General features: G+C 36.5%; 1 protein-coding gene, 1 long non-coding RNA gene and 1 pseudogene across 2 annotated transcripts; 1 reads left to right on the top strand and 2 right to left on the bottom strand.

The window, feature by feature from the left end:
* Positions 1-4,579: 4,579 nt before the first annotated feature.
* Positions 4,580-9,180, top strand: LOC147523653 (uncharacterized). Its single transcript, XR_015196738.1, has 3 exons — positions 4,580-4,955; positions 5,038-5,104; positions 8,942-9,180. It is a non-coding gene; the product is annotated as an uncharacterized LOC147523653 (long non-coding RNA).
* Positions 9,181-11,423: 2,243 nt separating this feature from the next.
* Positions 11,424-12,038, bottom strand: LOC147523652 (secreted RxLR effector protein 161 pseudogene; annotated as a pseudogene).
* A 2,634-nt stretch (positions 12,039-14,672) lies between these two features.
* LOC147523651 (uncharacterized) lies at positions 14,673-15,344 on the bottom strand. Its single transcript, XM_086571815.1, has one exon. It carries the CDS (start codon positions 15,342-15,344, stop codon positions 14,673-14,675), a length of 672 nt encoding a protein of 223 aa, XP_086427941.1.
* Between the last annotated feature and the right edge of the window lie 2,225 nt (positions 15,345-17,569).

The raw sequence follows: 17,569 nt of genomic DNA, 5'->3' as shown, positions 1-17,569 counted from the left end.
GACCTCAATGTCAGATATGTGGCAGATATGGGCACCTTGCTCTTGACTGTTATAATAGAATGAATTATGCTTTCTCTGGAAAACATCCACCTGCCAAACTTGCAGCTATGGCCAGCACTTCTTCAGTACCATCAACATTTTATTCTACAGCACCAGCAACATATAGTTCTACACCATACAACAACACCTCCAGTGATAACATATGGCTTGCAGATTCTGGAGCTAGCAATCATATGACTTCGGATCTTTCTAATATATCTCATCATTCTGACTATACTGGTGCTGACAAAGTTATGGTCGGAAATGGGGAAGGTTTGTCTATAACTCATTATGGAAATTCATTATTCAACACCTCTACTAATACCTTTAAGTTAAACAACATCTTGCATGTTCCCAAAATTGCACATAACCTACTTTCAGTACATAAATTTGTCTCGGATAATTTCTGCTCTCTCACTTTTACTCCAACATCTTTCTATGTCAAGGATCTTACCTCCGGGAAGATTCTTTTGCAAGGACCTACTAAGGATAGCCTGTATCCTATTTCTTTTCAAGCATATTCAAGTTCCCGCATACCGCCAACATCTTTTCTCTCTGTTAAAGCTCCTTTCTCTATATGGCACAAAAGGTTTAGCTCAAGCTACTCTCACCAATGTTCTCAAAATAAACAAACTCTCTCTTGAAGAACAAGCTACATCACATTTCTGCTCATCATGCCAACTGGGCAAAATGCACAAGCTTCCCTTTGTCAGTTCAAAAATAAAGTCAGCCACTCCACTACAGTTGATTCACATAGATCTTTGGGGACCTTCTCCAACTACATCAATGTCTGGTTTCAGATACTATGTTAGTTTAGTGGATGATTGTACTAGATTTTGCTGGTTCTTTCCCATGAGTAATAAATCTCAGTTCACTCTTGTATTTGTTCAATTCAAAATAAATGTTGAAACTCTTCTTAATTGCAAAATTAGATCCATAAGAACAGATTTTGGGGGTGAGTTCATAAGTTCAAAGTTTGATTATTATTTGAAACTCAATGGTATTACACACTATTTCTCTTGCCCTACACTCCTCAACAAAACGGAGTGGTAGAGAGGAAACATCGTCATATTGTAGAAACCTCAAGAACTCTGATGGCTCAATCTTTCATTCCTATGATATACTGGGTAGAAGTCTTTCAAACTGCAGTTTACTTGATAAATAGATTGCCTTCGGCTAAACTCAACAACATCTCTCCCTTTCAGCTTTTATTCAATCAAAAACCAGATTACAACTTCCTCAAGGTCTATGGCTGTACTTGTTATCCTTGGTTAAAACCATACAATAAGTCCAAACTTGATTTTAAATCTAAACCTTGTGTGTTTATAGGATACAGTACAACAACCAAAGGTTATAGATGTTTAGATTTATCCACTGGAAAAGTGTATTTGTCTCGACATGTAGTTTTTAATGAAAATGAGTTTCCTTTTCAACAAAGTTCTAGTACAATCACTACTATTCCCAGCAGAGAAACTACTCAAACCCAATTCATCACTCCTCTGCATAATAAAACAAAATCTTCATCTATTCCACTTCAACAAAATCAGTCTTCCACTACTCTAAAGACTATAGAATCAATTGCTTCACCAAACAGTACTTTGATGTCTCCACTTTCACCTACTTCACCAAATCCAACTTCTCCAAATTCTTATACAAACACACCTCTTACTCATAATACCTCTATAGATCAATCAAATCCTTTACCAGTCACAAACATATCTTCTTCCTCAACAAATCATTCACACAGAAATGTGTCACCCATACCGTTTTCCTTATCAAGTAAGTCACCTTCTTTGCCATGCCAAAATCTCACTACACAAAATCACACCATGACAACAAGATTCAAAAGTGGTATTCTCAAACCTAATCCCAAGTATTCTCTCTCTGCTTCACTGTTATCTCAAGTCCAAAACATTCAATTTACTCCTACTTCCTATACTCAAGCCATAAAGGATAAAGGATGGAGAGAAGCCATGGCTTCTGAATTTAATGCTTTGATTCAAAATGGAACATGGACTTTGGTACCATATACTGGTCAAAACCTTGTTGGAAACAAGTGGGTATTTCGGATAAAATACAAAGCTGATAGTACTCTTGATAAGCTCAAAGCCAGATTAGTTGCAAAGGGCTATCACCAAATGGCAGGTCTTGACTACTCTGAAACCTTCAGTCCAGTAGCAAAGCCTACTACTATAAGGCTTCTTCTTGCTATTGCTTTACAACATGATTGGGAAATAAAGCAACTTGATGTAAGTAATGCTTTTCTCCATGGAAACTGTCTATATGTCTCAGCCACCTGGCTTCATTGACCCAACCAAACCAAATTTTGTATGTAAACTTCATAAATCTTTGTATGGCCTTAAACAAGCCCCTCGAGCTTGGTATGAAAAGTTTGCTCAAGCTTTATACTCTCTTGGTTTTGTTCCTTCTCATGTTGATAACTCTCTTTTCATTAAACATCACAACAACAATATCACTCTTATTCTTGTATATGTTGATGATATCTTGATTACTGGAAGTTCAAACTCTATCCGTGACTTTATCATTGAGCAACTAAAACTTCCTTTTGCTATGAAAGACTTGGGATCATTGCATTATTTTCTAGGTCTTGAAATTCACAGAAACAAAGACTTCATCTTCTTATGTCAGACCAAATACATATATGACATACTCAAGAAAGCCAAAATGACAGATACCAAACCAAACAAAGTACAAAACTTGACTTAACCACTCCTCTCCTTAGTGATCCATCAGAATACAGGACATTGGTTGGCTCTTTACAATACTTGACATGGACAAGGCCTGACATATCATTTGCTGTTAATAATGTATGTCAACACATGCATGCTCCAAGGGTACAACATTTAACTAAAAAAAAGGATCCTTAGATATTTGAAGGAACTATATCAAAGGTATTATTTACAAGAAAGGTTCCGAGAACATTCTGACTTTTCGACTCAGAAAAGGCGGGATGTCCTATAGACGAAGATCTACTACAGAGGATCGTGTATACTTTGGCTCAAATTTAATCGGTGGTGTGCAAAGAAACAATGGACCATTGCTAGATCTTCTACGGGAGGCGAATATAGAGCACTTGCTCACTTAGCTTGTGACATTTCATGGATTTGCAAACTCTTAAAGGACATTCAATACACACCGCGAAACCTTTCGATACATTGTGATAACATTAGCGCCATTTCTCTCACAAGCAATCCCGTTTTTCATGCTAGGACAAAACATGTTCGACTACCACTACATATTGGTTCAAGCTAAAGGATCAATGTCAACTATCTGGACTCAAGATCAAGTGGCGGATATCTTTACAAAAGGTCTTTCAGAATCGATTCAATATACTCAAGATCAAGCTTTCGGTCCAACCATCTCCCTTCGACTTGAGGGGGTATATTAAGGAGAATGATCAAGTATCTAGACAAATAAATAAGTCAACAAAGACTATAACTAATTTACGTTATGCTAGTGTATAAGTTGTAACCGATTCGTTATTATTACGTTAGCATCTCAAATTCTCTCTTTAATGTCCGTAGAGTATAAATAGATTAATGTAAGTTCATTCGGGATTCAAGTTAATGAAATCATTTTATTTTCCATCATCTCATTTCTTTCAAGAATGTTTACAGATACAAGAGTTCTGCAAATATTTTTGATAAGGAATTTTGTCGTATGCTAAGATCCTAATTTGATCTGATCATATACTTGTGCAAGCTTTCTGGATGTATATTTTAGTAAAACTTCATCCCAAGGTGGAAGTTCCTAGCTACTTTGAGATATGCTTGTAAGTTTCATGCTTTTGACTGTATTAGAGTTGAAGTGACTACTTTTAATGATGTTCTTGTAAGGCTTCCGTCCGAGTTTGCTCTTCTAATACTACTTGCACTTCTAGATTTTCATAATTTTTTTAGCCAAGGATTAACCTTCAACATTTGGATTGAAAGTACGAACCCAGTTTGGTAAGTGGTAACCACTGCGGGGACAAGCTAAGGTCTAAAGGTTATTGATTCTTAGAGCATTCCCAATGCAGATGAATATCAAGGGCATGTGAAAATATTCACCTCAAATGGTCAAAAATCTTTACCCAATGCAAAGGTCAATATCAAAGTGACTATTTTCTTTAAGTCAAAACCAGAGTGAAATCTTTAACCGAGATAGTATATCTTTTTTCATTTTGTTTGGAGGAAAAAGAGTGGGACCAAGGTACGTGTTGGTATGGAAAATTTTCTGAAGTACTGTTCATACACCTGAACCAAATACGGTTTGAGATTGTTCATTTCGTTCCATTCAAATTTTGATGCCAACATCCGATACATATAAGTTAGTTGGGCCTCCACACTCCTTAGCAGGCCCATATAATCTATATTCAAATGACTGGCCTAACCCCAATCTTTCTCATCTCCACTTCTTTACATTGTGGTAAAATGTACTAAAACAAAGGGATATCTAAGGCAGTTCACAAAATGCCAGACGCTCTAACATCACAAAATCCTATAAAACCAAATTAGGAAAGTCTCTAACTCCTCAGTCCTCACTCTCTTTTACTTACCTACTCAACTCAGCTCCAGCTCCAGCTCCTTTTCTCACATCATCACCCTTGCAACAAAACGAATGTAACTTCTTCCTCTTTCTTTTCTCGCATGTAAATGAGTTACTAGAAAAATCTATAGATAGATATAAATCTATAGAAAATTTAATTTTGGCAAAAGAAAAAGGTGGTGCGGTTGTTGTTTTTGTTGTTAAAGGTTCACCAGCTCTCGGAATTGCAGTTGAACTTGGCTATATAGCTTTCATGTTAGCATGTGTATATATGAGTTGGAAAGAAAATTCTGCCTTCTCAAAATGAGCAAGGTCTGTAAGGCTTCTGGAATTCGTCTGTGCTTTGGTATGGATCTGCTTGTTTCTGTGTAAGTGTCTGCTCTTTATTGTTGTTGTTTTTAGTATGTCTTTTAAAATAAACTTCCAGCTGACATTGGAAAATTGGTACAGGGGTAGTTTTCCCACTGATGTTTGGAGAAGCAACTGCTTAACCAAACTCCATCCTTGTTGTGCACTGGTAAGCAAATGGTTAATATCTCATTCTGCTTACAGTAGTTTTTTCTTTTTTTCTTTTTTGAATTTGAACTCGTCTCCTGGTTAGATTTTATTGTTGTTCACGGCTTCACGCATTCATTTTCCTTTGATTTTGTGTGAGATATTTATTGCATCTAGTGATTGTGAATGTTAAGATTTACTTGGATGTTCTATTTGCATAATTGCTACTCCTGATTTTATGAGTCCTACAGACCAGTCACTAGACACCAATAAAAATTTGGACAAAACAAAGTCGGAGAAGGATGCTGTACCAAAGAGGATGGGACACATTTTTTGAGTGCATGTATTCGAGTGTTCGACTACGTCGCCATACTTTTGCAGTTAAAGCTATGCTCATTCCTGTGAGATGCTCAGAGCCAAGCCTTCCTTTATGTGTATGGACACAAACGTTTCCTTGTTGCTCTACGTGGAACTCAAAGTCGGTCACATTTTCCTCTTAAGTACACTGTTAAATGTCCATGTACATTGACTGCTGGTTACGTTCACAAAAGTGTGGGTTAAATTCTAAATGGGGACTTAGCAAAGTGATTTTGATTTAAGTGATCTGGTATAGTTTATATACGAGGACTCTCTTTCATGCTGTCAGTCAAATTATATTAAGAGACTACATTGACGTCTCAAACGGATGCTGGATATTGCATTACGTAGGTATAGTCAGATTTTCTAACCTGCATTATGTCCCAGCATATTGTGCTTACTGTTAAGTTTAAAATAGGGTCCTGAAACTGCTTTAAATTGCATTGATTGTCTCTGTAGAGTTAGTTAATCAATTGTTTTTGTTGTTCTTGGTATAGTGATTTGTGTCGGTTTATACATGAATGAATTGCACAAGTGATAATTGAAGACAAACAGAAGAAGTGAGATAAAGAGAGAAAACTTGATAAGAAAATAATGATTTCATTCACTCACATTCTCATATGATTCTGTTCCATATTTATACTAACTATCGTTTGTTCATAAAAGACAGCTGTACAAATTTAGAGAAAAAAAGGACAGCTGTAGAACAGTAGTTGGTTGAGGTTGTGAGGTGGTTATAACTAACTAACCTGAGCTGGAAATGGTTAGCTACACTATCTGTTTTAAGTCTATACTCAATATACCCCCTCATGCTATTGGAAATCGGACTGACTTTCAAACAAACTTGACAATCAGAGAGGAATGTGCCCACTCAAGTTGAAACAGCTTGACTAAAACAAGTTGGGGTTTGAATCTGGTTTCCAAGTTTTTACAGGAGGGCAGTAGGAATTGAATGTTTAGTACTTACATAGGGTTTTGGTTTACAAATGCCATGTTTGGCTCTTGTAAGCATAGAGTGATGATTTGTTTCTGTTTGTGGAGTTGTCATAAGCTGTTTTGATCTTGTAAGCATAGGATGTGAGGCAGTAAGAGTTGTATGTTGTGAATGTGATGCAGTAGGGAGTTGTATGTTGTGAGATGTGCTGTGATGTAGTGGGAATTGAGTTTGTGTGTTCTGATGTAGTTAGTGGCAGTAGGGGTTACAGAAGTGATATTGACATTAGAGATATAACGTGTTTGTGTCGAAGTCGGAAGACTATTTGTGGTTGTATGATTTTCATTTCTAGGTTGAGTAATATAGCCACAAATGTTGTTGTCTGGCATATGAGTTTCAGTGTTTTCTTTCAGATGAATGTTTTTTTGTGCATTTGGAACTTGATTATTGGTGATAAGATTATTAGAAGATGAAATGCAAGGGACAGGAGTATTTGAGGTTGAATGATTTCCATTTCTAGGTTGAGTAGAGATATTGTCAGAGATATTGATGCCTGACATATGAGTTTCATCCTATCAAAAAAAAAAAAAGACATGAGTTTCAGTGTTTTCTGACAGATGAATGTTTTGTTGTGCATTTCGCACTTGACTACTGGTGATAAGATAATTAGAAGATGAAATGTAAGGGACAAGACTATTTGAGGTTGAATGATTTCCATTTCTAGGTTGAGTTGTCTGACATATGAGTTTCAGTGTTTTCTGACAGATGAATGGTTTGTTGTGCATTTGGCAGTTAGGTATTGGTGATAAGTTTATTTTAACATGAAATGTAAAGGACAAGAACAGATGATGGTTTTGTCGTAAATGGTATACATGGAATTGAATGTTTTGACACTTGATTAGAAAGGAAACTGATTTTCATTGAATATCACCTGTCTGGTAGTGTATATGGTTCCGGTTTTGTTATCAAGACAACAAAACAATTGTATCCCTTATGATCCAAACTATATCCTAAGAAAATGCACTCTGTGTTTCAGGGTTGGAGTTCAGTTTTGCTATAGGGCTTTAACCAAGGAAGCAGGAACAACCGTTCACTTTAAGAAAAACATAGTTAGATTCTTTTTGAAATGTTTTCTGATAAGGAGAGATAAAACCATTTTTAGGATTGGAAGGTGGTGTTCTTTTTAGAAGAAACACAGTAATTTGAAATATTTCTACCCAAAACTTTGGTGGGATATTGCTTTGAGCAATGAGTGTCCTAGCCATATTTACTAATGTCTATGCTTCCTCTCTGCAGTTCTGTTTTGCTGAGGGGTCTAGGGAAAAGAGTATTGTAACGTTAGTCCAAGTTGTTGTAACAAGTTTTGAAATAAGTGACTCTTATGTTCACCTCCCTCATCACACCTCAACAATTTTATTTTTTTGTCAAGCTGATTCTCTATGTTTGTTTTGAAAATTTGAAAGACTTTGTTAAAGTCAGACTTCTTAAACAAAGGAGACATCTTTATGAATTTGAACATTCATTAATGAAGTACACATAATATAAATGACCCGAAATGGAAGGAATAAAAGATAAACCCCAAAGATCACTGTGTATTAACTGAAGAGGTCCAGTAGCACGGGAGTGTTATGAAGAGATCGAAGGCAATCTACAGCTTTACCCTTCTTTACAAGCATTCCAGAAGAATAATTCAATGCTTTACCTATAACTGGAAGCTTATTTTGGCACATGAGTCTAGACAAAGCAAAAGATGAGGGTATCCTAGTCTTTGATGCCATATGGTGCTGAGGCTTAGCTTTCTCTCCAAAAGAGTTTCGAAAGTGAAGGATACAGTCAAACTTCAGAGGGAGTTACTGGCTGTAACAGGTCTTGTCGAACCTCCATAATGCCCTACTACTTGAATTATGGACTCCCCTAAATGTTCAGTGTCTTTATGTATGGCAAGATGTGCATGTTGGTCCCGTTCAAGTAGGGGTGCAGAGACATGAGTATATGACATTACAGTTGAAATAGCTCTTATAGTCGTAACAGTGGCCATTATACTGCATTACTGCAAGGTGCAAATGTTGGGTTTAATATAAGATTCAGGTTCAACAACTTGATACTATGATGATCATGGTTCCTTGATTCATCAAAAGGTTTTCCTCTATCTTCTTAATTAACTATCGGTGTTTAACTGCAATAGGTTTAGTTTCACTCTTCTGCCTGAGTTTAACACTCGTCTACTACTTTTAGGAGCAAACTTATGTATTCAGCTGCTGCATGACCTTTAGATGAAGTGACTACTTTCTAAACTCATCTGTTAATTAGTAAAGTATGGTTGGTTCCATCAGTAGTAAATTTGAAGTACACCCAAGTTTTATATCCAAAAAAAATCATGAGAAAACAGTGATAGATGTTGCCAGCATCCCTTTTGTATGTCTATGATTGTAAAGAGATACACTGAAGATGCTTCTTTGTTATTTAAAAGTATCATGTTTCATATGTTTCTCTTTTTAAAAAAAAATTAATTTATACTTTAATTGCTATGCTCTCAAAATTCACTCTCTATAGTTGATTTTGTTTCAGGGAGAGGTCGTAGTAGGACTAGTAGCTATGCATTTACATGCTTTTGAAGATACAAGATTTCTGCAAATAGTTTATGATGGGGAATTTTGTCGTACACTATGTTAGATATTAATTTGACATCATAATTAATATCTTTATGCTTTCTGGATGTATACTTTAGTATGACTTTGACTTCATTCCAAGTTGGAGGTTCCTATCTTGGGTATATTCTTGTAAAAGTTTCATGCTTTTGATTGTCCGTTACTACTTTTTGGGGATATTCTTGCAAGGCTTTCATGCACTTCTAGTACATCTGGTGTCTTTGTCCATTACTCATTAGTCATTTACTTAGGAATGGTGTGAATTTCTGGACACTCACTGGGCTTCTCTCTATGACTCTATGTTACCATTTCGCTGAGACTTCAGGAATTGAATTTGGATAGTGCATGCATTGTGGCTTCCTTCTATATTCCATGTTGAGAACCTACTGAGTAGTGAATCAGATGACTGAAAAACTCTATCGTTAAACAGTAATGCACAAAAGTAGAGCTGAGAGTGTTCATCACATTTCTCTCCTCCAAATTTAGAGATACTGATTTATTCATTTACCGCCATGTTTTCTCTCAATCTCTCGCTAATATGATTATGGCCTAGTTCAACCGTGATTATAGCCGTTACTAGTTGGGCCTCCAAAATTAAGTAACCCAGCCCAATAACCTTAGCAGGCCCATAGAATCTACAATCAAATGACCATCCTAACCCCATTCTTTCTCATCTCCTCTTTATTACACTATGGTAAACATGTAAAATGAACTAAAACATAGCGGTATCTAAAGAAGTTAAGAAAATGCAAAAGCCTATAAAGCCAAATTAGGAAAGTCTCTAGTCCTCACTCCCAACTCTTTTACTTACTTACCTATCTGCTCTGCCCAACTCAGTTTCATCTCCTTTTCTCACTTGCAACAAAGCCAAAGGTAAACTTCTCTCTTCCCCTTCTTTTCTTTACTTTAGTTTCTCACACTTAAATGCTTTACTAGAAGTTTTTTTTAAGGATGTTGCAGTGAAGAGGATGGACACATTTTTTAAGTGCATGTATTCGACTATTGACAACATCACCATATATGTCCAGTTAAAGCAATGCTCATACCTGTGTGATTGCGAGAGACAAGCCTTACCTTTATGTGTAGGGAGGAAAAATCTCCCTATTGCTAAAAGTGGAAGGCACACTCGTTCGGATTTTCCTCTTAAGAATTACACTGCTAAATGTCCATGTATAGTGAGTACTGGCTCCGTTCACAGAAATTGGGGGTTAAGCACTAAATGGAGACTTCGCAAAGTGCTTTTGATTAAAGTGATCTGGTATCCTTTAGATATGAGGACTCTGTTTCATGTTGCCAGTCACATTAAGAGATAACAGTGAGTTCTCAAACAGATGCTGGAATCTCATTTTGTAGATTTAGTGTTTGAAAACAATCTGCAAAAACAGGATTAACAATGAAATTGGAAGCTGAGGCGCGGACTAGGTCGCTCTCTTTAAGGTATTGCGGGTCTGTTCCTCCTGGTGCAGACAGACGCGGAACCTCTAGGATACAACAGCCTCTGTAAATGTCTTGATGATCACTGCACAGCAAAAACCAAAACTGGAAGAGAGAACAAGAACTAATAGTCTACTGCCATTATCAGGGAGAGAAGTTTTTCTTCAAGAGAGGAAAGATACGAAAAACTGGTGTTTTTAGTCTGCTGTAAAGCCTTGTTTTTATAGGACTGAAAGAGTGTAACGTTCGCTCTCAACGTTACAAAATAAAAAGTAACGTTCCAAACTAAAGTGTCGGTTACGGACTTACAACCAAAGCAAAGCGTTTTTCTTTTTTTCTTTTTTTTTTTTTTTTTTTTTGTTTGTAAACATACCAAAGCGATTAAAATAACCAACAATCCCCACTTATTTTAATAAAGAAATCAAAATAAAAAAAATATGGCAGTCACTATTAGTTCTAATATATCAAGCATAGATAAAGGTGTTCAAGACTTAAACCTTTACGTAGTGAAGACTACTCAAAGTATAAGATCCATAAGTGACGAAGTCTTGAACTTAGGTCTTGTGTATACAATGAGTTATCATCACGCATAACATACTCATTGTTCTCTTTCCAAACTCGCACATTAAAGGCCCTGTGCTTCCATTCTGGATTCGTGAATGATCTAAAGAATCAGCCTTCATTCTCATAGAAAGCGGCCTATACTTTCACATTCACTAGGTGAGTTCTATCAAGAGTGCTCGTAGCTTAGGCACTCGTCCATAAGGACCATAGAACTTCATTAAGAGTTTTCCCAGAAAACTACAACCTCTAATCGCTTCAGGATCACATACAATTTACTTATCTAAAATTCGGGATAGATAAGTATCATTGTATGTCTTATACTCAAACATTCTATGACTTGTTCTTCCCTTTGAACCTAGTTCTTGAGATCTCCAGTCCCTAGGTTGGGTTACCGTCATATACATTTATCTTACAATAGGCTTCAGTCCCATACTTCTGGCAGTAGTCCACACTTTTTCTCTGGCCAGAGCTTTAGTAAATGGATCTGCAAGATTATCACCGGATCTCACAAAATCAATAGTCACTGCACCCTTGGATATGTAATCATCCCGTACAGTAGTATGCTTACGACGTATCTGTCGTGATTTACCATTATAAAACTTGTTGTGGACTCTCCCGATAGCCGTAGTGCTATCACAATGTATCAAGGTAGCTGGTACCGGTCTATGCCAAACCGGTATGTCAGTGAGTAGGTCCCGTAACCAACCAGCCTCCTCACTTGCACTAGCCAATGCAATCAACTCAGACTCCATAGTAGATTGTGCTATAATGGTCTGTTTCTTGGACTTCCAAGATACAGCACCTCCACCAATGCAGAACACATATCCACTAGTAGCTTTAGAGTCTTCTGAAAGAGTATTCCAATCAGCATCAGTGTACCCTTCAAGAATAGTAGGAAATCTCTGATAATGAATACCCAAATTGATTGTTCTCTTTAGGTATCTCATTAACCTGTCTATTGCTTGCCAATGTTCAACACTAGGGTTACTAGTGTACTGCACAAAAACACCTACTTGCATAGGCAATGTCGGTCTTGTACAATCTATAACATATCTTAAACTACCAATGATACTAGCATATTCCTTCGATTCACGGGTTCACCATTATTAATAAACAATTTAACACTTGAATCAAAGGTGAGCAAACAGGCTTACAATCGAAGTAGTTATACTTCTTTAACACTTTCTCAACGTAGTGTGGTGATCTAACCATATGCCATCTAATGATCTTGTAATTTTAATCCCTAAAATTACTTCTGCTTCTCCTAAGTCTTTCATATCAAAGTTAGAAGACAACAAGTCTTTGGTCTCTTTTACCGCTTGCAAATTAGACCCAAAAATAAGTAGATCATCAACATATAAGCATATTATAACACATATTCCATCATAGTACTTATAGTATATGCATTTGTCACTTTCGTTTATGTAAAAACCATTAGCAATCATAAAATTATCAAATTTTTCATGCCATTGTTTCGGTGCCTGTTTTAAACCATAAAGTGACTTCGCTAACTTGCATACCTTTTTACTATTACCTTGTTCCACATAACCTCTTTGGTTGTTCCATGTAAATCTCCTATTCTAAATCCCCGTTTAGAAAGGTCGTCTTAACATCCATCGATGAACAACTAGATTATGAAAGTAGCAATAGATAATAATACTCGATTGAAGTTATCCTAGTAACTGGTAAATATGTATCAAAGAAGTCAAAGTTCTCTTTTTGTCGAAAACCTTTGACAACTAGTCTGGCCTTGAACTTTTCTATTGAACCATCGGTTTTAAACTTTCTTTTTAAAACCCATTTGCTTCCTATAGTTTTACAACCAGGAGGCAAATCCACTAACTCCCAAGTCTTGTTTTCCATGAGAGAATCTATCTCACTTTGAATAGCTTCTCTCCAAAACTCAGAGTCAGAAGAGGCAAGAGCTTCTTCTATAGAGGAGGGATCTCCTTCCAAAGAAAACGTCACAAAATCAGATCCTAGATCTTTAGCGACCCTAACTCTTTTACTTCTTCTTGGTTCAGTTACAGTGTCTGTGTCCCTATCATGCAATCTAGATACATCAGAAGCATAAACATCTTTGGTAGGGGTCTTAGAGGAAGATGCACCCCCACTATTTCTAGATAAATAAGGAAAACTATCTTCTAAAAACTCGGCATCGGATGATTCAATAATAACATTACTCTTCATATCCAGAAATCTATAGGCCTTACAATTCATAGCATAGCCTAAAAAGACACACTCATAGGCCTTACTATCAAGCTTAGAGATTTTGTGGTCATGCTTCCTTACAAAGGCCAGACAACCCCATGTCCTGAAATAACTCAAGTTGGGCTTTCTATTTTTCCATAGCTCATAAGGTGTAACCTTAGTCTTAGAACTAACAATTCTATTCAAAACATAGCATACAGTTAAAACAGCTTCACCCCCATAAACTTGAGGATGCTCCAGAACTAAACAACATAGCAATAGTTAATTCCTTAAGTGTTCTGTTCTTACGTTCAGCTACTCCATTCATTTCAGGTGAATAAGGAGCTGTCGTCTTGTGAATTATACCATGTGATTGTAAGAAAAGATTAAAATCAGTATAATCATACTCAGTATCTCTATCACTTCGAATTACTTTTATGTTTCTATCATGCTGATTTTGAACCTCAATCACATAAGCTTTAAAAGCATTTAAAGCATCACTCTTATTCTTCAACAAATAAACATAGGTAAATTTTGAGAAATCATCAATGAAGATAATAAAATATCTTTTACCACCTCTAGTTAGAACACCTTCAAGTCACAAATATCAGAATGTACTAATGCTAGTAGATTTGTACTTCTCTCAACTGACTTGTGAGGTTTCTTAGTGATTTTAGCCTTGGTGCATGATTCACAGTGTACAAAATCATTATTCTTCAAGATAGGAATTAAACCCAATGTGCTCATGTTCTTAACATACTTCCTATTAATATGACATAATCTACCATGCCAAACATTAACAGAATAAACAATCATGTAAGCAGAAGTAGAAGTAGAAGTTTTATTCATGTCAGCAACATTCAATTTAAACATCCCATTACATGCATATCCCTTGCCAACAAAAATTTCAGACTTAGTGATCACATACTGATCACTACCTATCACTTGCTGAAAACTAGCCTTGTTCAAAATAAAACCAGAAACTAAATTCTTCCTAATATCAGGTGTATGAAGAACATCCTTCAAAACCAGTTTCTTCCCAGAAGTAAACACCAACTCCACATCACCAGAACCTACAACCTTGATAGTATGGTTGTCGCCTAATAGAACTTCCTGGTTCACGGTTGTAGTATAACTCTTGAACCGGTTTCTATCAAAACGGACATGCTTAGAAGCACCGATATCGCCCACCATCCCTCGAGACATTGATGTAATTGACTTCGGTTATCATTGCCACAAAAGTGTCCTCCGGTGACATTAGCCTCATTTCATTTTTTTGCGATTCTGAGCATAATGTCCCTTTTTTTGCATGTATAACATACAACTTCTGTCATGTCTACTGGTGGGCTTTGGTTCATATTAACCTGGTTTTGGTTTTTATGTGGAGCTTTCTTGTTATTATTCGGTTTGTTCTTCATTGCCTTTTTATTAGGTTTCAGATTAGAATTGGTTTTATTAGCATGCTAATTTATGATATTAACTTTAGCCTTGGCAGATGACATAGCCACTTTCTCATTGTGGTCCTGTTTTCGGGATTCTTCTTCAATCCGGAGTCTCATAATGAGACTCTCCATCGAAAACTCCTTGGATTTATGTCTAAGAATGTTTCTAAAATCCTTCCATGAGGGAGGAAGCTTATCAATGACGACTGCAACTTGAAATTGCTCGTCAATCTTCATTCCCTCATAAAGTATTTCATGAACAATTATTTGTAGGTCGTGACACTGAGTCACAACCGACTTGTCATCTTCCATCTGGAATTTAAGGTAACGACTTACAGCGTACTTTTTCGAGCCAGCCTCCTCAGTGTCATATTTCTTCTGCAGGGCATCCCACACATCAGAAGTAGTTGGAAGATAGCAGTACAGGTCGTACAAGTCGTCAGTAAGTGCATTCAGGATATAGTTCTTGCACTTGAAATCCTCAGCATTCCATTTGTTGACAGCAACAGTAAGAGCAGGTTCCAACAGATCTTCCGCCGTAGGTCGTTTCTCTGTCAGAACATTATCAACTTTCACCAAGGTCAGATAAAATGTCATCTTTGCTTTCCACCGTTTGAAGTTTTGACCGGCAAACTTGAAAGGGCGATTATTGTTGTTGTCGTTTTTGAACTGGCTTCCTTCCTCGTGTTCCATTGTTAAACAGACAAACAGTACCTTAAAATTGTTTGAAAACAATCTGCAAAAAGCGGGATTAACAATGAAATTGGAAGCCGAGAGGCGGACTAGGTAAAGCTCTCTTTAAGGTATTAAGGGTCTGTTCCTCCGGTGCGTGCGCGGATGAGAACCTCCAGGGATATCTGACCTCTGTAAATGTCTTGATGATCAACGCACATCAAAACCAAACTGGAAGAGAGAACAAGAACTAATAGTCTACTGCCATTATCAGGGAGAGAAGTTTTTCTTCAAGAGAGGAAATATACGAAAAACTGGTGTTTTTGGTATCTGCTGTAAAGCCTTGTTTTTATAGGACTGAGAGAGTGTAATGTTCGCTCTCAATGTTTGGTCAACTCTCAACGTTACAAAATAAAAAGTAACGTTCCAAACTAAAGTGTCGGTTACGGACTTACAGCCAAAGCAAAAACGTTTTCTTTTCCCTTTTTTTTTTTTTTTTTGTTTGTAAACATACCAAAACGATTAAAATAACCAACATTTAGTTACGTGTCTAATCTGCATTGTGTCCCCACATAATGTACTTACTGTCAAAAGCATAATAGATCCTGAAACTGCTTCAAACTGCTTGGGTTGCTGGGTTGTCGCTGTAGTCTGTAGAGTTGGTTAATCTTTTGTTTTTGTTGTCCATGGTATAGTGATTTGTGCCGGTGTATGCATAAATGAATTGCAAAAGTAATAATCAGGTTTTGGTTCCTAAATGTGCATCTTTGCATGATGAGTTGTGTGATTTGGAGAATCTGTTTCTAAAACCTCTGGGGAACCTTCTCCCTACTTGGCTTGTGAACCTCCTTAATGCATCTCATATTACTTGAGTTTATGGGCTTCCATAAACTGTTAAGTGGCGTTATGTGCCGCAAGAAGTTCTTGAAGAGAGGTCTAGTTCAATCAGTCTCTTTCTGTTAGGGGCCACAGAGACATGAAGTAAATGTGGTCGTTATGTTGCAAATATTAGTTGTAATATAAGATTTAAATTTAATGAATAGGTTTTCCCATTATGGTCTCTATATTTGTAAATCACTCTGGGTGTTTTATGCTACGTTATCAGGGTAGACTTATGATCTAGCATCTTCATAACCTTTAGATGAAGTTATTGCATGCTGCTTTTATGATTTTCTAGTCACTACAAAATAAGGTAGGCTCCTCAATAGAATATTTAAACTATAGTTCTGTTTTGTACTAGGTGGTTGACATCTTTGGGTTTATAAGAGAAAAGTGGTGACCCTTTTTTTAACCAGTGTGGTAAAGTTCAGGTTAATTGTAGCTAGGTGGTTGACATGCTGGGTTTATAAACTGAAACTTTGTGAAACCCCTTTTTTTTTAACCATCACGTTTCTTATGTTTCTGTGATTTTCACCAGATCGTGGACTTTTTTTAACAATTTTCTTTTGGTATAGTTTACCTCTGAAGGTAACTTATTTGTTACTATTGATTTGATGAGTAATACATACAAATCACGAGACGAAAAAAAAAAATACAAAGTTCGATAGAAGTCGAGGTTAACTACTAAATGAGGACTTAGCAAAGTACTTTAGATCTAAGGACACTCTTTCATGTTAGCCGTCATTGAGAGGTTAGAGGGTGATCACAGACAGATGGCATATATATTCATTTCATTGATTTAGCTAGATTTCTAGTCTGAGTTTTGTCACAACATATTGTACTTATTGTCAAATTTAAAGTATTGCCCTGAAACTGCTTTAAAGTATAAGTTGCAATAATCATCTCTTTAGAGTTAGTTAATTGTTTTCTTCTTTTGTCGTCCATGGTATAGGGATTTATGTAGGTGGATACATAATGAATTGCAAAAGTAATATTCAGGTTTTGTTTCCTAAATATGCATTTTTTGCATGGTGACTGGTGATTGGTGTGCTTTACAAAAAACTGTTTCTAGTCATGATCTTCATTGGACTCTAACCCTCCAGTGAACCTTCTCCCTAGTTGACTTCTAAGCCACCTTAATGCATCTTATACTACTTAAATTGATTGGCTTCCATAGATTGGTCAGTGAGTTTATTATGCATGGCAAGATGTGCTTGAGGAAAGTCTAGTTCAACTTCTGTAAAATGTGAGTCTCTTTCTATTAGGGGTTGCAGAGACATGAAAATAGCATCATAGTCATAAAAGTGGTCATTGTTCTGCAAATGTACTTGTTATATATACGAATCAGGTTTAACCAAAAGGTTTTC

Source organism: Coptis chinensis, chromosome 1, assembly GCF_015680905.1.
Source record: "Coptis chinensis isolate HL-2020 chromosome 1, ASM1568090v1, whole genome shotgun sequence".
Classification (NCBI taxonomy): domain Eukaryota; kingdom Viridiplantae; phylum Streptophyta; class Magnoliopsida; order Ranunculales; family Ranunculaceae; genus Coptis; species Coptis chinensis.
Note: the sequence above shows the minus strand (reverse complement) of the source record. Positions and strands in the feature narration are given on the sequence as shown.

Excerpts from the sequence above, each read along its gene's own strand:
- LOC147523651 (XM_086571815.1), bottom strand. The coding sequence starts at position 15,344 with ATGGAACACGAGGAAGGAAGCCAGTTCAAAAACGACAACAACAATAAT.